The sequence below is a fragment of the Anas acuta genome, chromosome 3, assembly GCF_963932015.1.
Source record: "Anas acuta chromosome 3, bAnaAcu1.1, whole genome shotgun sequence".
NCBI lineage: Eukaryota > Metazoa > Chordata > Aves > Anseriformes > Anatidae > Anas > Anas acuta.
Genome location: NC_088981.1, coordinates 116,475,825 through 116,497,056, shown reverse-complemented (window position 1 = coordinate 116,497,056; position 21,232 = coordinate 116,475,825). Strand labels below are relative to the sequence as shown.

At 46.2% G+C, this 21,232-nt stretch overlaps 1 protein-coding gene across 1 annotated transcript in view; it reads left to right on the top strand.

The window, feature by feature from the left end:
* FZD3 (frizzled class receptor 3) overlaps positions 1 to 21,232 on the top strand; it is a 53,514-nt gene that overhangs the window by 1,301 nt on the left and 30,981 nt on the right. The window contains exon 2 of the mRNA XM_068678943.1: positions 3,184 to 3,695. Coding sequence (XP_068535044.1) covers positions 3,507 to 3,695 — 189 coding nt within the window. The 5' untranslated portion in view covers positions 3,184 to 3,506. The remainder of the gene's footprint in view (positions 1 to 3,183; positions 3,696 to 21,232) is intronic.

The window sequence follows — 21,232 nt, the reverse complement described above, 5'->3', positions numbered from 1 at the left end:
TGTGCCCTCCTTTCTCCCCGGAGCAGAGGATTTTTGGGGGTTATGCTGGGGGTCTCCCTCACCACCAGGGGAGTCCAGCGCTGGAGTTTCTTTCCCACCGACTCCTGAAAATGGAGCGAGGAGAAGAATGTAGCCTCCTTTTGTGCCTTGGTGTGGGTGGGAAGGGGTTGGGGAAGCACTGCTGGGGCTCGTGTGCGATGAGTTCCTTTTATTTCTCCCTGCTCGGAGCTGGGTGGGGAACGACAAAGGTGACATTCTCCCCTCGTCCTCCTGCTCATGCAGGGGGAGTCTGGTTTGTCGTATCACCTCCGGGAGAGGTAACCCTGAATATATTCAGCCACAGCCTCCTGCTAACAAACGTGTGTTGTTTTTTTTTCTCCCTTATTGCTCCCTTCCTGCTGTAGTAGTAACTTAGAAATGTCTTTAAAAATTAAAAAAATACTCGTGGGATTCAACCTTTTCCTTTCACGATTTGCCATCCTTTCTAATAATCTCTGCATGTCTTCATTTAGCCTTTGCAGCGGGCATCGGATGGGCCTGCCTGGTTATAAATAATGTATAAACGCGTAACCACACCAACAAACTGGCTGCTTCCTACCCCTTTTGCCCGCAGATTTTTTGGGGTGCCTTGGGGTAGACGGGGAGGCATCCCCTCCTCCTTCCTTATCCCTGGTGTCACCAAAAGTGGTGCGTTTTGTTTTGATGTGCATAGAAAAATAACCACAACATTTCACAGGCAGAGGCTTAACAAAGAGCACACCGAGCTGGATCTGTGGTAAGGAGCTATCTTGACACTGAAGGTTGCTTATTACAGCACTCGTCTGTCTGCACCAATTAATTGGTCATCTATATGCTGCTTTGCGAAACTGCCGTCTCCTTTCGCAATGATGCGGTCGTTTTTTTTCCTGAATTTCACCTAGATTTGTTTCTTTTTTCCCATGGAAGGGCGCTGGATGACTGGGTTACATAATTTGGTGTTCTTTGTAGCTCTGCTAAACTTTTTCTTCATTTTCTTTATGGTGCTGTATGGTAATGGGATCCCAGGCGTGAAATGGAAAAGTCCTGAATGAATTTTTATCATTTTTTCTGCAGTTAAGACTCTTCATGCCTTAGTAAGTCTGAATGTATGCATGTTTTTTTTGTTGTTGTTTTGTTGTTTTTTTTCAGTTTGAGGTTATGGGGATGGGAAAAGGATGGGTGGCTTTGTTTGGAGTTGGAATGTCGTTAATATGATGATTTGTGTGAAGTGTTCTTGGAGTTTTTCCCAAGGCTCTAGATCCTGACTTGGATTTCCCAATGTCTGTGCTTCACACTTGGGCACGAGACCTGGTGGGAGTTCATTTTATGTTGCTTCTGGACCTCTCTTAGGAAGCGTTAGCTCCTGGTTGCTGCTGGAACAGCGTCTGAATTATAGGAACCATGCTAAAAAGGGGATTGCTAATCCGTGCTGCGAGCTCACTACACTGAAGTAGTTCGATGGAGTCTTCCTGAGTTGGTGGCTGAAGTCTTTAAAAAATAATAAATAAATTAGAAGCAGGGATTTGGAGATGAGAACAAACCAAGAAGGTTTCTTTTCCTGACTCGGGGAACCGCTGTTAAAACCAAAGGGCTAGATTCACAGGGGTGAGGCAGCTTTTACAAAACTAAGCAGGATTTGGGTTTGTCTGACTGTAATTTATAATTTTCTCATCAGGTGAGAATATGCAGAAACCTTCAGGATTAGGCAATGCTGCCTGGGAGGTGGAGCAGCTCATGCGGGTTTTGTTGGGTTTTCAGTTTTTTCTCTTTCAGAGGTACCACGTTCTTGAAAAATAAGCCTGAGAAATTGCTAATTTCATGTGGTTGTGCTCAACATTTTGCTCTTTTTTCCTGCTTGCCTGTTTGTTTTTACCAGCCCGTCTTGGACAGCTACAGCCAAAACCATTGCTTCACGTGATCTTAAAGAGAAGCATGGAGTTGTTTAGCTTGGAAGGAACCTCTCAGGATTATCTAGTCCAACCCACAAGGTGTATGAGGGTTTAGAGGTGTATGGTGTTTAATTTTTCTGGCCATAAGATGGGCTTGTGTACACAAAAATACGCCTATAAAACTCTTGTGGTCAGCTGATAACCAGCAGAAGACTGCCAGTTAGTTCAAACTTACAGATGTGAAGTAGTTAAGGAGAAAGGGAAAAACTTCTTCCCTCTTTGGCTCGTAGAATTCAGTTCCCTTCCTGGTTGTTGAAGAAAACCCATTCATCTCTCCAGGTTAATGGAAGTCTGTTTAAATTTGTGATCACCTCCTCTGGGGAATGCTGCTTGGGGTTGTCTGGTTCAAGCAGTATTTCTCATTTTCTGTTACCTTTAGCCTCCAAGTTGTAGAGTCTCTCTCCTGCAGCTGGGTGTGATGTGCTGAGGTCCTGTTCTTCTCCAGCCCCTTAACACCAAGAAAATACGGAGACAGCCTGGGCAGTGGGCGCCGTTTAGATCCGCTCTGTAGGCAAAGTGGAGCCAGCAGGACAACGAGAGGCAGCACCCGCGTATTTTCCATCTTTCGGTGTTTGTAGAAAGCTCAGGGCAGGCTCTCTCCTGTCTTACCCAGAGCTGCTGGGATGGTTTCAGCACTGCAAGGTGTGAGACGCGTGTGCAAGTGAAATGGGTGAGGGACAACCCACAACGAGTTGCTTCCAGCAGGACTAAAACTCTGTTTGGCCACAGCTAGCCGAGCCACGAGCGCAGCTGCTCGGGCAGAGCAGCTCCCTGCAAGCCGGGACTTGCGGGTTGGTGGTGGCGACTGTTTTGTTTGTGTTTGGTAATTATTCAGCAGAAGTTCTGTGGCCCTGCACCCAAAGATGCTATCGCTGGGAATGCACCAGCGGAGGGGCTGAGTCAGAAGCAGCTCGGTTTCAGCGTGGCCGACGACTGCGCTGCTCACACGGCGCGATGCAAAGCGTGGGGTTTTCCTAAAAAAAAAAAATATTTTCCTCTTTTTCCCCTTTTCCCCCCTTTTCAGGCTGAGTTTTACAGCATGCTGCTTTTTTTTCCCCACCAGAAAAAGTCAAAAACCAGGATTAAAAATTGCCAAGGGACCTTCTGAGTGAGAATTTGAAGCGATTTGCCCGACAGGCTGTTTACAAGTGAAATATTTTAATCAATGACGGGACTTCTAACGTGTGCTGTTTGTTGCGTTTTCTTTTTGTCTTAGGGGACCTGACGAGAGAAGAATGTAACCTGGCTGCCGTTCTGTCAGGATGGGGTCAATCGTGTGGGAATGTGGTTAAACGTCTCAATTCCTTGACGTAACACGTGGTGTATGAGGCTGCGGAAAGGCAAGGCAAGATGCCTCACTCAACTGCATCGTCTTTGGGGCTGAGCTAACGATGTTGTGCACAAAGAGAGTCCCAGTTTTGAAGAGCCTTAAACACGGACTGCAAATACTGCTGCTGGAGTGAAATCAGAAGGCACAGAAATTGTCAAAAAAGCTTTCTGCCTGGGCTCAGTAACTGGCCCCATTCACGGCCTGGAAGGATGGCTGGTAGCTGGATGCTCTGTTACCTTTGGCTTTTGGATGTTTTGGTGGGGCACTCGAGAGGGCACAGTTTATTTTCCTGCGAGCCCATCATCCTGCGGATGTGCCAGGACCTGCCTTACAACACCACCTTCATGCCTAATCTCCTGAATCATTATGACCAGCAAACAGCGGCGTTGGCGATGGAGGTAGGACTATGTTTTTTCATCACTTTCTGTGGTTTGGGCCTTTAATCGTTGAATAATTCTTAACAGAAGCCAACAAGATGTTTATATTAGAAATAAAAATGAAAAAAACAGTACATTTAAGTATATATATATTAAAAAAAAAAGCAAACACCACTTGGAAAAGATGTATTGTAATGCATACTAAAATATTCTATGACTACAAAATGAGCCTTTTTGGGTATAACTGAATGAAATACTCTAGATCTGTTTGTATTTAAATCTGTTACTTGAAATATTTAGACAGATCAAGAATGTATATTTGGAATGGTCTGGCACCGAACTAAATGCCAGGAAAAGCATACTGAACAATGAAGAGAAGGCTTCCAGTTCTGAAGGCTGTGTTCTTTGGTGGTTTTGGAGCGTCTGTTTTTTTTGTACTCCTCTAAAATTTGGAGGACAATAGGAGGTACCACGAAAATAATAGGAATTGCTAATCTAAAATTAATTTCTGCTGGTGCTTGTCTAACCTTTCTTTGGAGAACTATCCTGATGGGGTTTCAGATCCATACTTGGTCTTTTCCTCTACAGCCTGGTTTATTCAAGACCTAATCTCACTGCAGTCTGTTCTCCATCCTGTTGCCCACCCTGCCAAAGGGGTTTCCTTGTTGGGTGTTCCGTGGTGTGCCTAAAATTGGGGGAGAAATACAGAATATTGGGCACGTCTCACTTCCAGCCTATTCCAGTATTTCCTTGAGAGATTTGTGCAAAACAAATTTGTTTGTATTTTTTTGAAATGCTGAGGAATCCTTGCTGGTAGATACTCTGTGCTGAACAGAGAGAGAAGAAACAGTAGTCGTGTTTTCATCTTTGAATGCTGTTCTTGACAATACCAAAACTTAATTTAATTGCTGCTGTTATATAAAGCCAAGGCTTTGTGTTATTTAATCTTTCCACGGAAGGGCTGTGAACCAGGCTCGACAAGCTTTTTGCTGCAGGAAGAAAATAGAGATTCTTACCCTTCCATTTGCTTTGTTTGAAAGAACTATGGCCTGGTGTTTGTTGTTTGTTTTTCTTTGTTTTTTTTTTTTTTTATCCACTCATCTGGCTGTGGCTAGGGATTCCAGTTGGGCCAGGTACGTGGCAACAGGAGCCAAGATGGTTTTAGAAATGATGCTGGGAAATTCTGAGCGAGGACCTTTTGAAAATCCTGCCTGTAAGGAGGAAAACGGAGCCAAAGCAAGTTTAATATGATAAAAGTGTGAACAACAGATTGTGTGAATAAGTATTTATTGCCTCTTGAGAAGTGGAACTTAAGATATTGAAGGAATTGGTGAAACTCAGTGGATTGAAGAGATCTGGGATTTGCTCGCAGAGGCGTGGTGAAGGTGGGTTTCTGTTGGTGAGGAGCAGGTGGTTAGCAGTGTGATGAGAGCCTCTTGATACTGCTGTGAATAACTGAAAGCTAAAGCCAAACCAGAATGAAGTATTACAGAGATTTTGGTTATATTTGTGAGCTGCAGTAAGCCATAAAATTGTGGAGGACAGTAAAAATAATAAATATTTTATGTGTTAGGAGGAATAATGCTCATCACATCGGTGGTGGTCAGCTTATTTTCTTGGCCTTGTGATGGTTTGTTGTATTGAAATCTCACCTGGAAGCTTGACAACGCAGTACGAAAGCAAAGAGGCAAATCAGATGCTAGGAATAATTAGGAAAAGAATCGAGGCCAGCTCTTGCTGTGGTGTTCTGCAGTCGTGAGGTTCCCAAACAGCTGGAGCACTGGGAAAAGTTCAGGGCTACCCCAACGACTGCGTTTGGACTGAAAGAGGTCCAGAGAAGAGGAGAATGGTGGCTTAGGGAACGTGGCCCGTATGAGCAATGTTGGACTGCTGCTTTAGCCTGATTTTAAAGCAGAAAACAGCTGCCACCATCCTTAGGGTCATGCAGAGCTTTGGGGGGGTTGATGGAGCGCTGTCTCCTCCAGCACAGGGGCCAGGCTCCATCAGACGAAGCTGCTGGAAGCTGAGTCAAAGCAAAGAGCCTTCAGGTGGTTGCAGAAGAGCTGTGAAAGAACATTGTGGATGCAAAAGCTTGGGGAGGCTGCACCAGGATTTGGAATGGAATGCCAAAATCTGTGGCTAGGTAGAAAAACACGTGTCATGCTGACTTCCCCCTTCAGTGAAAACCAAGAAGTGCTTATTCTCTAACTGGTTGTAAACCAGTTTCCTGCTCGTTTCATTCGGTACCCTTTTGTTCCAGTATCCTGCAGTATTCTGCAGTTAACCCCCCCCTGCTGCACGTGTGATTTTGGAAACCTCAGTTTTACCCCCAGGGCGCTTTTCCTCTCCAGCTTGAAGTCTTGCAGCTGTCGGGGCTTTCTTCTTGCAGCTCAGTTTCTTCGTTCCAGGCTCGTTTTGGTTGCCCTTTTCCAGCTCGATCCTTGCCGAGGCGCAGGGATGGGAATGGCACATTGCTCCAGATGTGGGCACACAAGGGATTTACCCAGGAATAATGGCATGCCTGATGCTGCAAATAACTTGCTGGTGATGGCCAACATTGTGTTGTGTTGTTTTTTTTTCTGGCTTTTGTTGCGTGTTAAACGACCGATTTCAGAGAACTGTCAAAATATCACGTTCACTTTCCCTAATAGCCTCTTTATGGCCCTCGTTGGAAGCGGAGCGGCAGGCTGTACAGACCCACAGGCCAGGCAGAAGAGGTGCTGTAATTGTTCTTATCTTCATAAAAGAGCTTTCTCTAGGCAAAGGAATCAGTGGAGAAGGAAATGTTCCTGCTCTGCTCATCTGCACAGGGGGCATGAGCTGTGTGAAACGCCGTGGCTGCAGCTGGGGTATGAGCTCAGTGCCAAAACCGCTCGTAAACGTACCGTGGGTGCGTTGGGGATGTGGGAAGCGCTCCCTTTGCCTGTGTAATTAGCATGTAGGTTGTTTTTTTGTGCCTGGGGTGGGCGAGGGTGATGTTTGAATGCCCCATGGGAAACAGGAGGGCTGGGTGAGGCAGCACGTTTGTCTCTGGGTGGCGTACGCAGGTGCCCGCACCACCACTTTGGAGTTTGCAGGGGTGCTCGGGAGGAAGAATGGAAATCTCTGGCTTTGTGTAAGTACGTTTTGACTTCTATTAGCCTAGGCTGCCCCTTAAGTCTGTGTTTAGCGGGAAGGAAGCCGATTTTTAGTTTTTCCTAGGCGGTATTTAATGTTCCAGTCATACGGTTGGAGCGCTCGGAGCTGAATCGAGTCCATTCGAGCTGGCGTTGTGATGCTGGCTGGCAAGCAGCTCTCACTTCCGAGCCTCCTCTAACTGCTGGGAGCATAAAAGAACAAGGCAGCAGGACCCGCGTGATTCAGCTGGTGTATTTATGAGGGGGGTTGTGCTTCTTGGTTTCTCAGTAGCACTTTTCCACAGCAATTTCCAATAAAAACCGTCAGAGGAGTTCAGCTCGTGCTCTGGATTTCTGTCCTCTGGCTGTGAGTGTACCCTGTGATGCCATTCTTGCTGTTTTGGTGGCTGCCAGATCAGCAGATAAATTAGAAGAAAACACTCTAATTTTAGCCTTCAATGCTAATGGGTGCTTTAAAATAATTCTCTGAAATTTGGTTTTAGTATTCAGGTTGCTAGTTTGTAGTGTTCCATCAGTTGCTTTCTATAAGCAGACTTTGTAACGGCTTCCACTACAAGAAAGAGTGAATATAAAGTAAAAACAGAGAATTCCTACAGCTGTTGTCTTGCCATTGGTACCTTCATTGTACTTTTCTTCCCCTGCCATTGATTGCCTCCTTGGAGGAACTGTTGAAACCTTACTTAGAATCATCGAATATAGAATCTCAGAATCTTTAGGGTTGGAAAAACCCTCCAAGATCTGGTCCACCACCTCCCTGTGCAACCCGTCCCAACGCCTGACTGCTCTTCCTGAGCAGCAATGCCTTCTCATTTCCAACCTGAACTTACTGATACTTCTCAAACCCCCCCAAATCAGCAAGTCACCTTTTGAAGTCCTTACACTAATCCAATTCCTCGATAATTATAAGTGAATGGGTCATGCCATCGCTGTTTTGTCGCGTTCCAGCAATACTGGCACAAGACATCCTGATTAATCCCAGGAAAACAGCGTGTTACCTCTTAGGGTAGGACGGAGCCATAACTTCCACAACATCTGCTTGCCTCCACTGCACCCCAGGAGCTGTTCCACACCCGCTCCTTGTTTCTAAAGGGGCTGCAGGATGAGGCACACCAGCGCCCTGGTCGCTACAGGGCCCGAGGCTGTGAGATGGTGCTCGCAGAGGCTGCACGGCGCTGGGAGCTGTCCTGCCCTGCAGTTCTGCACAGCACAGCCGCCGCAGGGCTCCCGGTGCTTTCGTGCTGCCTCAGGGTGTTCTCAGAATGATCCCTGATCTGAGAGCGGGTGGTTTTCTTATGGGAACCATCTAATGGGGTCTGTCTGCTGCGCTGTGGGACTTCAGGTTCAGGGCGACAGTCTGACCAGAGTTCAGTACTAGTCCGTACTTTAAAACAATCTATGAGAATTATTTTAGTATTTAAGGTGCTGGTCTTTGCTGTTTTACTTCTGGTGCTCATTTTTTTTTGTTTTATCAGCTGCTTCCGTTGTGTTACACAGGTTACGTGCTGGACAAGGCCATGGAATTTAAATTAGCCCCATTCCCCTGAGGAATCCCATCTTGCTTACCCACCTCTTGGATTATTATTGCAATAACGTGGAGAACTATCTTCCCTCCCTTTTTTTTCTTAATATTCCTTTGGCCTTGAAGGACTTATTTATCTAGAAAGTGTTGATTTTGGCTGCTGTCAGACAGGTTTTGTAATCAAATATCTTTTTTTATCAGCGAGCATGTAAGTGTTGGTAGCTCGGAGACTGAGAGCATGCTATCAAAGCATTTGTTCCTGATGAAGAAAAGTGGTTTAACGTGATGATTGCCAGCCTCTTTGTAGCCAAGTACACCACCAGCACTTCCTTCTCCCCACTGTGCCATTTGTGGGACCTCGCAAATAAGACAAGGGATCAGAGGGACAGGAAGCAGAGAGAGATAAGCCCTAAATGAGTCCCTCTGGGTGCGTGTGGATTGATCACAGAACACACAACTACAGAAGTGAAGACACCTGATTGCTCCTCCCCTTTTCCAGACGCAGTGGTTTCTTGCTGTATGAATTCTAGCAGGCGGTGTTATTGACCTGCTGCAGAACTGAGTACCTGCTGTGAGATTCGCATGCCCTTGCTGGCTGCATTTCTGATTTATTTTTTATATGATGTGTGTATATATATGTATCAAAAACATTTCTATATCATTTAAAAAGGTATTTTTCTGATATATATATACTGCCACAAAATGCCTTTATTTATATATATATATATAAATTATATTTTTATATATATTTTCTTCTATTTTATATATATTTTCTTCTCTCCATGCTGATCTTTGGAGTCTTAAAACTAGTTTCTTTTTTATCCCTTCTGAGCATACCCAGACATGACACTGACAGAAGACGTGGCTGTCTTTGTTCTCACCCTGCTCTTAGCACCTGGGGTAGGTGCTTTTGCTGCTATGTCAAGCTTAAGGCTCCTGGCAGTGTTTCTCAAATAGCTTTTCTTTCAGGCATATTACTACCGAATTTAGGTACTGGGGTTTGGATCAGAAGGGACTCCTCTCTCTGTCCTTGTTTTTTATAAGGACCAGGGAGAAGTGTGCCAAATTCACTGATGTTGGCTCACATGGTGAGGTTCTTACCTGCCCTGGGGTCAGTGCTGCCCCACTTCTCCTATTTCAGAGTGATTTCTCTTGAGACGTAGGAATTGACTTTATTTCCCACTGAGCAGTGATAGGGACAGTGTAGGGTGGGAGATCCTTTAACTTCTTCCCCCCTAAATTCCATCTTTGCCCCTCGTTTTCTGTTGCCTTGCCCATGCACTCTCCCCTTCTAAATCTCAGCTGTTTTCCTGGGCTCTTTGTATTTCTCAGTCCTGCGTCCAAAACCTGTAGAAGTATAAAAACGTAATGCTAATGGAAAAGTAGGTTTTAATTAGTCAGTGTTGTGTAAGCACCCTAATCTTAGACTTTAATTTGCAGCGAGGATTAATCTTCTCTTCACTGCGTAAGATTATGATGCCACAGAACAATGGAGCTGTACATGATCATAAGAAAGCAAGCTGTGCGCCAGCTGATTAAAGCCTGCTCCTTCATTTACTCCAGGCTTTCCTATCCCTCCTCCAGATTTTTATCTTCGAAATAGCCATGTAAGTGTTCTAAATTATTTTATTGTTAAACCCAAACGTTGGTCTCAAAGCTGGCACTGCACAGGTGACTGCAGAGCGCAGGCAGAGCTAGCGTGTTGCTAATAAAGTACTGCTTAGAAGTTCTTGTTTTAGGAAACCTGAGGCTTTTTTGTTTGAAACCCATCCGTTTATGGCTTCAGTTTTGACCTGTAAAGGGCACGAGCGTTGTGTGAAGGTGGGAGAAATCCCAAATGGGTGAGACCATGTTGGGAAGAACTGGAGCTGTTACGTTCCCCAGATGATCCGCACAAAAATTAGTGCGGTCTGGTGGTTTGGCTCATGAAAGGAGGCTTCTGAGGAAGGTGGCTTTCACCTAGAGACCATCAGTCCTGTTCTTCTCACCCTAAGCTCTGATGAACTTCCAAATAATCTGAACGATTCAGTTTTCTGAATCGTGTTCAGTGAAGGCAGAAGTGTTCAGCATCTTCAGACAGCAAGAGGAGCTGCATGTGAGAGAAGCATTTATGCTCAGCTGTGCCTATTTACCGACTTGGAAAATAAGGAAAAAAGGGTTAGAGGTTTGTCTGGGGCTAGGAATCTTTAGAAGCCATAAACCCACACTGAGGAACACCCAGGAGGAGATGTGTGCTTTGTTTTTTTTAGAGAGAGATGGAATTTTAGGTGGCTGCTGCGTGCCATGTGGTGTGTTTGGGAGCGCGTTGCAGCTCTGACAGCTGTGAAATCCCGACTGAGGGAGGAAGGTGTTTGTGACTGCAGGAGTACCCAGATCAGGAACAGCAAACCAAATGGATCACGGAGCTTTCAGGTCCCCCAGCAGACCTAGAGCTTACTCAAGCATGGGATCCATCCCAGGACAAGCACCAAAGGGGCTAAAAACTACAGCTCGCATTCAAATGTGAGCAATCCCAGCAAGGAACACCTGATTTTTTTCCCTCCAGGAGCCGTATCTTTGCACCAGATAAAGGAACTTTAGTGTGGAGCAGCAGGAAAGAATAGAGAACCTAAGAGCACTTCCTTTAACCTAAAACTCAAACAGCAGAGCTGGACTGCAGGTGTTAGCAACCTGTTTGTTCTTCCCTTCGCCTGGTGACAGGCTTTCTCCAGAGAATAACTTCAGCAATAGCGTTCCCAGCCTTTTATGTGCGTTAATGAGGACACAATGCCCCACAAATAGTCTAAAAACGCAGGCTAATAGCGAGAAAATGAAGAGTGGGGTGATTTGTTAAACTGCTGAGCCACTGCTGGTGTGCTGAAGATGATCTGTCACCACGTTCCTGTTTTCTTAAAGAGGAATTTGGAAGGGTGATTGAAGTAGAGGTAAGGAAGCGAAGCTGAGCCTTAATAGTTCAGTGCGAGGGTTTTGAGCTTAAAGTGAAGGATGTACATCTTAATCAACATCATTCACAGCGGGCTTGTTTTCAGGGTCACGCAGGCAGATGGCCAGTTCTCTGGCAGCTGGTGGAGGCTTAAAGAGGAGTTCTGAGGAAAGGTGGGCCACGTGAATTTATTTTGCATAGCTAGATGACAGGGTGCTTTGGCCAGTTGTAGCTTTCCACGTGCACGTATGACCTCTAAGGCAAAAGAATGTCATGGCAGAGCATTAAGGGAATATTGCTCTTAATATTTATCTCCTCCCACAGGAGTGGTCACTCATTCCCATCTTTTTTTCTCTACCTCAATTAAAATCATCTGGTTCCATGGGGCAGCTGCAGCGGGACAAAAGCCACGTTTGTGCCCTGTGGGTAGGGTTTGGAGCATCCCCTGGCAGGGAATCACCTCTTCCTCATAGCCCACCTCCCTACCAAGCCCTTTCTCTCCCCCCCTATGTTCTCCTGACGTTATTTAGGCGTTTCAAGCCCAACTTGTTCGCTGACATACCAGCTTGAAAGCTCTTTAGTTCTGTCCTTTTGACTTAGCACTCTTCCCAAGCATGTTTCTCCCTGTGAGAAGTTGGCAGTGATGTAAACGACTCCGGACTTGTGTAAAGCTGTGAGGCTAACGTGGACTTCTCATTTTGCATGCCACTTGGAAGTGGTGTTTCTCTCCCTATTTTCTCTGGTGTGCAGTGATGATTCCAGTTACAGGATGGCTGGATTCAAAAACAAAGCCACAGCAGGCCGACAGGATGAGACTAAGTATAAAATAACCTAAACACCAAAGAAGTTGTCATAATTTTTTTAGTTTGTCTTGCTGCTGTGGCTGCATCTCTCTCACTTGTTTTTGAGTGATTCATGGTGATTTTTAGAGAAAGTTCGGACGCCTTCCCTGGGTTTGAGTCATTTTTTGTCAGTGGGATGTTCCTGGGTGGCTGCAAAGCTGTTGAGTTCTGCGGCGTGAGAAGGGTTTATCAAAGCAGGTCCTTAAAATTCAAAGGATAAATTTGCTTAAATTCACAAGTGTGCCAGCACCCGTGCTTCATCTCATCCCGTGGATTTGTTGCTTGTCTTCCTCAACCTGTATGGCCTTCAACTATCTTCAGCAGTCAGTGGCAAAGGGTGAGTTAAAGATGTTTCATCAGGAGCTGGCTGCTGCTGGCTTTCTCCTTTCAGACAGCCCACCCACTGCTTTCGTGCCCTGCCTTTTTGTGCTGCGGACGTAGCGAACAGGACCACGCTGTTCCTTTCAGCCTCGTTTGGGGTTTTATAAACCCTCCTCATCCCTCATCCTCCCGTTGTCTGTTTTAGGAGGCGCAGGAACAAAAGTGTGCCCACCCTGTGTTTTTATGTAGTGTGTGAGCATCATGCCAGTGGGTAACCCCATTCTTGCAGTATCCTCAAGGCCTGGACTTGCTCCTCCACATCTCTCAAGAAGATGAAGACTGCTTACACGTGTGGGAAGCTCCTGATTGAGATCCCTGAAGCCGTGCTGCTCCCAGGTGTCTGGGAAACCTCTGAGAGTGCCATCAGAGCCTGCTGACGTCATGGGGAGGATTCAGCATCCTTCCAGAAGCATGAAACAATTCAGCTGCATTTGAGACTGCTGATTTGAAGCAATTACGTCGGCTTAACATCTGAGCGGTGGTGGAATCATTTTCATCTGTGAGGTTTCATTTCCCTTGGCTCTGAAACAGCCGCATCTCGCCCCGGGTGGCCACGGTCCCGTTGCCTCCGGTCCCCCCGGCCCCGCTCAGCAGCCGGGGGTTGCCCTGGTAACGGGGCAGGAAATTTGAAAAGAGAGGAGCAGCACAAAGGCCTGGCTGGATGGGGTTTGAACAAGGAAGGAAGGCTCCTCGTAGCTCAGCCGCGTGCTGTGGAAACCCAAAATGTAGCTTTTAGGAGGTGCTGTCAGCTGTGGGCTTGTTTGTGTTGCTCGATTTATGGAACAGAAGCTTCTCACTGCCACAAACACAACATCTTTAACTCAATGAGCCCTGTGGGTCTCTCCCGACTCAGATCTCTGTGATTCTGTGATTAAACCCAGCGAGACGATTCTGACCAGCCGTTCACCCAGCTGTTTTCCCCTCTCCTGACCCTAATCCATCGTTCATATTTGAATGCGTTCCCCGAAAACATCTTTGAATATGCATTTCTTTGAATACGCAGTCAGTCGATTGTACTATCCTTTATCTGATGCATCTGAATCCTTTTATTTTCCTCGGGTAGCTCCTGGCACTGTTTTAGCACCGGTGTCTGACCCAGGCAGGTGCAGTGCGGAGATGTTACCTCAGTCTGCCCTGCAGGTACAGCTTGGCCTTCAATTTCAGGCTTGGTGCTTATTGTCAGTAACAAAAAAAGTGTCAAGAAAACAATGTCACAATAATTAAGTGCCTTTCTGATGTTTTATCAGCATATGAAACTTATTATTGAACAAATCCACTTACACCAAGCTTTAATTAAAGAACAATGGCGTTCCTTTGGCTTCAGGTTTTCCACGCTGGCTTTTCAAGTGACCAAGCTCTTAGAGGAAGATAGCTTTTACCTCTTGTAGAAGAAATATCACTTAAATGGCTTTATTTGAAAACTTGTCCTCCAAGTGCACTTCTACAAAATCTGGCAGCTAAAATGCTGAAAAATCTCATTCTGAAAAATAACAAAATCACAGACCTTTTCCTTATCCTTATTTGAAACCACAGGCAAATTGTTCTTGTTACTCGGAGTAACCTTAATTAAGCGGCATCACAAAAAGCCAACACAATGCTTCAGATCCATCAGTTACTTTTTTCCCCGACACCACAGGAGGCAGTTGCTTTTGTCGGCAAGGAATGGGCTTCCAGGCTGCTACAGCTCGGGCTTTGTTGCCCCTCCCTGCTCAGGACTAGTTGCTGTTAGGAGCCAGGGTCATGGAGGGGACTTGAAAGGGGCGCTGAATTGAAGGCAGGGCTGTAAAAGATCTGCAGCTCCTACAGGGACAGCGGATTCCTCTGGCATAACCTGTAGTGCCCACCAGAGAGGAGTCAGCGTGATGGATGTGAGGACACAATTCTCATCTGCACCGTGTCCATCCCTCATCTGTGAGGCTGGAGGCAGCAGGAGGTAAGCATGAGTGAAAGCAGCGAAGGGCAGCTGAGCAGAGCTCATCCCAAAACACTAACAAACACATGGGTACGCTCCTATCCCCTGTCCTGCTCCTTGTGAGGATGAAGAGACAAAAGGATCCGGGCTCCCAGCTGTGCTGGGCGACCTTCTCGGGGTCCTGCAGAGCAGCAGCACCCTCTGACACCCTCTGGCAGCCAGGTGAGCAGCACTTACACCATGGTCTGCCTGCTCAGAGCCCTGTGCCTCGTCTTCATGTGATGCAATTTTCCTTCCCTTTAAATACAGAGGGTTATAAAAGGGATTTTGCAGCGTCAGGCAATTATTCCAACAGGCGATCAGTGGGAAAACACGCTTACCCCCTCTTGTCTCTTGCCTCAGCCTCGATTGCTTGCATCTCCCAGCAATTGAGTGCAGCCTTTCCCAGTTAGCTGACCTTCTCTTTTATAGTCTGATCCCACTTACTCTGTTCTGCATATATTCCCTAGCTACAAACATCCCTGCAAGTAAATTTTGTGCAGAACCTGACACGTGGAGTATATTACAGTGCTTGTGAGCGTAGTTCTCTGTTTGAGGTGCTTTTTGAAGATGTGCTGCTGCACCAATAAATTCTTGCAGATATTTGCTCCTCTTTATTCTGTTTAACTGAGCAAGAATTCGGGTGCATCCCCGGTGTTGGGAGCTCACCAAGTAGCCAGGCAATCCTTTTTTCTTCTCGTTCCCATCCAGCTGTGTCCCCTCTTTCCACCCACTGCCTTGTTAATCTTATTACTGTGTTATGTCTTGTCCTGCTTGGCCAAAGTGTTTCAAAGACGTGCAGTGTACGCTGGAGGAGCAGCCCTTCCCAAAGCTGATGGTGGTACAGAGAACTAGACACGAAGGTATGGAGAAACTCCTGGACCTTTGAGGGCAAAATATTGCTTAATCCATTTTGAGAGAAGCAGGCGTGCTTTTAGGGTGCCGCAGAAACAAATAAGCAGAGGCACTGTGGGAATTCTCTCAAATATTTATCTTGTGAATTATTAACTGCGGGGAAGAAAAATCAACTTGGGGAGCCTGGTTTGAGGCTTAACGGGACAGTTTTGTCCGGGCTTTCGGAATTGGGCCAGCAAGCTGCTAAGTTTGTACAACTGCAGGTTTTTTCCAATTCCCTTTCCCTGTCCTCCCCTGTAGGGTTCATCTGTGACCTCATTAACTTAGCGCTGAGTAGGAGGGGTAGAGTCCCCCGGTGAATCTCAAATTTTAATTTGCAGCTGCCATGCTCCGACGTGTTTTTAAAAAGCAGTTAATTATTAAAATTAAAGTCACCAAGTAATTATCTTCAGGCTTCTATTTGGACCAGAAATCGATTTTCATTTAATACGTTGGAGTAAATTGAGGGTTTCTCAGGCTGTTTCTCTTCTTTATTACTGTCTGCTGAGGCAAAAGGCCCATTTGGTGCCCTCTTACACCTCTGAAACCATGTAAAAGGTTGGGATGGATGATCTCTTTAAAAAGCTTAAAAAAAATAATAAAAATATCCTAATAAATGGATTCAGTGCTTGATCAGAACAACCAGAGTCACAGTAGTGACCATAACACACAGACTCGCTGTAGACTCGCTCAGAACACACACACTCTGTTTTCAGACACCAAAACCTTCCAGAAATGCCACCTAATTTTCCCAGTGTTGGAGTCCAGTTGTCCGGGTAGCACACAAGACAAATTTTGTGCGGAATACTAACATGTAGAAGCTGCTCCAGAAGTTCAGCTCGCTCGATCACCTCCAGCTGTTGGCGTTGGACTCGTGGCCATGCAGCGCAGGAGAGCTGCACGTGGAGCCCCTGGCAGGTTTGTTTCCTTTTTTTTTTTTCCTAATCAATCATTCAGATTTCCTAAATAAAATCTAGATTTTATCTAGATCATCCAATATCTCTGCAATTAACACATGTGAAGGCTACCACCAACTACAGCTTTCCTCCTCTCTGGTTAAGAATTGGCTGAAGTGATCACCACCACACGATCCCCGGAGAATCCTCCCGATCAAAGTACTGTCAGCACGTAGTTGGGGCACGAGAGAGGGCTGGATGATCCTAAGATGAGGCAGAAGGAGCTGCTGAGCTGACGTGGAGGCAGCCCAGCCTGCTTTGGGCTGGATCCCGTTGTGATAAATGCAGGCAGGGCTGCGGAGCGTGACCCCGCCGCCGTGAGAACCTCCCCGCGCCGCTGGTGCGCGCGAAGCAGCCTGCTGAGCTTTAGAGCAGCCCCTGCCCTACCCCGACAGCCTGGCCTTCCTGCAAATTAACTGAGAGGAGAAGAAAAGCATTGCTGAGCTAGCAGACAGTACGTTTTAAATGTTACTCTCTGAAATAGCCTTAATGTTGAGGCCCAGAGATGTGAATCTCTGCTCCCCAACTGTTGATGTGTCTCCGTGTGCGTGTATTTTTGCTGGTATGTAGATGTAACAGATGGCTTGTAATGTTAGATTGAGACGCAGCTGTTAAAATATTAGCATGCATATAGATGGGTTTTGTTTGCTGTGCAGAACGGTTCTTAGGGTATTAATCCAGCAGATTACGTTCTTATTTCACTTTGCATCCTATTATTTAAACATAGCTGGATTGGATCGGTGTCATGCTCTGTTTCTTTCTGAGTTATATTGCAAAAAACCCTCACGTTTCCATGTTTAAAGAGGCTTTACTGTATTACCTGAGTGCTTTTTGGTTTTCAATTTGGACAATAAATACTGGGCAGAGCCAAGGAGAGTTCCCATCATGGGCAGCCAAAAGGAAATCCCTTTGGCATGGCTACTTGTGACAAATGTGGTTATTTTCCATAATAGTACGTTGCAAATCAGTGAATAGTCTTAGTGGGTATTGCAAGGCATTGGAAGAAGTATTGGGGTTAGATTTATGGTGGACCTTTATAGGAATAAAATCTCATTTAACCTATGGTGGGGTGCACATCCCATGTGGGCAGGCGAGGCGTGAGAGGTTTGGAATGGCAATTCCTGCTCTCGTGTGTGAAACCAGCTGTTTGGGCCAGCAGGGGAGTTTTGTGGGAGGATGTTCACAGCAGCCTGGCGACCAGGGGAGTAGCAGATAGCTTCCCGAGTTCATCTGGTGTGTTTTTTCCCGCAGCCTCCTGCCTGCAGAAGTGCTGTGCTGCTGGGTTTTAGCGGTGTTAGCACGCGCTCTCAGCCACAGCGAGAAGTCTTTGTCTTCTGTCTCGTGGAGCTAACGACCTAAAACTCAGGGGTTTGCCTTAAACACATCCTTGTAACATCTTCTGTGTCCAGCTGGCTCCAGGGCACTTAAACTCTGTTATAGGTGGCTATGAACGTGTTGGATGTCTTCAGCACCAGAGCTCAGGGTGTGATATTAACCGTCTGTAAGGTCAGTTTAGCTGTGCCCTGCTCCTCCTCCAGTAACATCTCCATTTCACACCTCCTGTAAGGTTATTAAGGTGCTAAAGCAGCAAAAAACTACCCTTAGAAAGCATGAATTGATCAACCTGGAATATATTGTAAAGCATCCCGGGACTACAGGAAGAATATTTAGATGCCAACACTCACTGGTCTCCTCATTCAGGACCTTATCCTGACTTTTCACACTACTGCTGGTCCAAAGGCAGCATGCAGGGCTTTGAGGTGAGTTTCATGGCCAGTTCCTACCAATCTTAAACCCAGGGCAGGACATAGGAGGCAGGGGAGAGGGCAGGGGGTCAATTAACTTGGCCTTGCTGTGAAACTGCACCCTGAGGCACCCGAGGTGACAACTCGAATTTGTCCTCATTTCACAGCCATGTAGGAGAGCGGCGATGACAGCCCCACAGCGCATGGTCCCTTCTAGGGCAGTCGGCACACCACGGATTCCCCTCATTAGTCTGTCAAGAAGCACTTTGGCCTGGGTGTCGGAATTAGGCAAACAGAAGTCTTCTCCCATTCTCATCCCAGCGGAAAACACGTTAATCCTCCTGGGCTTTGCGTTGGCTTTAGTATTGAGTTCTGAGATGTTCTGCTCTGTAAGAAACCACGGCTAGCAGAATCACACATGAAGTAGTAAAAACCATCAAGCCTTTGAGAAAGGAAAGTAACTTGTCTTGAATTGAAGGAGAATTCAGCGTTGGTTATGTTGTATTTTAAAAGTCCAGCTTGCCTAATTTTATTCTGCAGGGGCTGTGGTGGCTGTTAAGTGGCAGATGCTGTCATTCTGGCAGTAAAAACAAAAAGGTGAAGCTACTCCGACTGGGTTTTTGAAGCTTGGCTATGCCTTTATCTCTTCTCATGTCCCCTATTTTTAGAAATTCCCTTTTTACAAGCTCTCAAGGACTTGATCTTGCTACCGAATCCATTGTGCGCTCTCAAGTTAGCGTCAAGTCTTCTCACAGACCTCGATACCAAACCTTTTCCCTCCTTCACTCAGCAAGATAAATTTTTGAGTGTTTTTATCCTGCTGCTCTTCAAGGAGACAGACCTCCCTGCAGCTGGCAGAAGGAGTCGGTGAGTCCCTGACATGCAGATCAGGCCACAGTGGCAGAGATGAGAGAAAGGAGAGGTTGTTATCACTAATGCTTCACTTCTCATAATGGATATCTTTCTCCTTCCCACAGTGACAACAGCACTGGGAGCGTTTTTCGGCGGGCATCAAAGCATCGATCGCGCTCAGCTTGTACTTGGAAGGTTGTCTTTGCAACCACAGGATACAGAAATGTGTTGTTTAAATTGGAGGGATGGTTCTGTCAGGGCTTACGGCTCCTGCCGAATAGTCTCTCGCTTGTCTAGGCAAAGTGTTCTTAACGGTGTCTTGTCTTAATGGTGCCTAAAACACTGGCCAAGGGGCTGCGGATTTATTTCTCTGTAATTTTTTGGAGTTCTCCCAAGCCCGTCACAGCAGGCATATGGAGAGGAAGGAGGAAGTCCGAGCCGTCTCAGCTGTCTTATAAAAACTAACACTTCTTGCAAATGGAAATCGGTTCCAGGACCACCCATCTGCATTCGTCAGCTCCTAAACAGAAAGATCACATTTAGGAGAAGTGCGGTTTGACAGATGGGTGCCGTCTTCCCAGTGTCTTCCAAAGGAACTTCAGAATTTAAAATGAAGCAGGAGACCTCTTTAAAGAACAGGAACAGATGGCTTTGCCTTTTAGTCATATAGACAGAGATTGATGTCATTTTTTGTCCTTTAACTACTTTCATCTCTATCTTTTTTTCCCTGTAGTTGAGAAACCGACCTCAGCTGTCTGTTTAAGCCCAGGAAGCTTAGGGTGCTCTGCATCGTTGCTGCCCTCTGACGAGTAAGCCAGGTGAAATAATTGGACTTAGGTTTTAAAGTGAATAACGGGGTGATTGGATCAGTCTATAACACAAGGAAAATATAATCTACAAGCACACTCATTTCTTGGCATTTTTAGTGTTGGAATGACTCGATAGCTTATTTAATAGTTTATTTTTAGGAGTAAGTTAAAACAATCCTCATTGCAAACAGGGGTTTTGAGCTCACATCAAAGTAGGCGAGGTGGGATATCAGGGGCTGTGGGTTAGGTGGTTTGGGATGGTTCACACAGAAAATGTGTGACTCTCCTTTATCCGTGCTGAGCAGTGGCCAGAATTGTGACCCTGTTTTGCTCTTCATGCCTGCATCACTCTGTAAAGATTAAAATAAAAAGTACGCTGCATTTCTTCAGACAAGGAAGTTGATGGTGAGGTAAGCTTTGAGTGTACACGACGCTGTGTTCTACACAAACTTTGTCTTGGCACTGTGCATTAAAAATAGACTTTGGCACATAAATGAGCCTGCTGCCCTTTGAAAATATGTTCGGTGGAATAAAACTGCCCTTCTATAATTCCTTCAAGGTGAGCAGGCGTGGATCGTTTCTGAAAGAAATGAAGGGACTCTTACACACCTGGCTGCTCGTTTTCATGCTCTTTTCAGCCCCTCATTTTTTTAGGAAGTACCACTTAGGTTAGGTCAGGACTGATGTCCAGCCTTGGCAGTGGTTGAAGTGCTCCAGCAGCTGCTCAGCCCCAGGCACTGCCTTGGAACAAGGCACTGCTGGCATCCCTTCGGCGTGGGGACTTGAGGGGTGTGGGCTCCAGGACATCTGGTGAGACTCAGAGGAGCAAGCAGAGGTTGGAGCCATCAGAGAACAAATTGCACTGCCTCAGGTAAAGCAATTCTGCCTGGAACAGTCTCTGGAGAGCATCCCCACGAGCTGCTCTGCTCTCAGAGCCGTTCAGTCAGATGAGAAATGTGGATATCAAACGGGAGGCAGCACCACGTTTGGGCAAGCTAGCGGTTGTCCGAAGAGTTAAATCCAGCTGGGGAGGCAGCCTGGGAAGCACTGTGCCCTTTGGGATGCAATTCCAAGGTTTTTTTCTAATGAATAGCAAGCTAAATTCAAACACAGGGCAACACAGACAGAAGGAGTGGGGTGGATCAGGACAGAAGGAGCAGAGCAGATCCTATCCTGTGGCTGGCCTGAGACAGGATTTGCCCTGAGGCAGTTGCTGCCACCGGAGAATTGCAAAAGCAAGTGATAGTCAGAGCATTGCTCTTTTCCCCTGAGCCCAAGGGAAGGAAGCTTCCCTTCTTCCTTCTGTGAGTTTGTGAGGATGCTTCCTGGCCAGCTTTGTGTGAAGAGAAAGGAATACGTAACCGAACAGAGATGAGAAGCGTCACCAAAATCTCGTTTAAATTTTGCAGTTATGTCACTTTCCAAATAACAAGCCAGCTCAAGGACTACTGCTGAGCAAAATAAAGGGTAGAATGGTTTATTGTCTCAGTAATGCACAGTTCCACGCTGTCGTTATAGCTAGAGTTACTGTTCTTGCTTTGCAACTGAG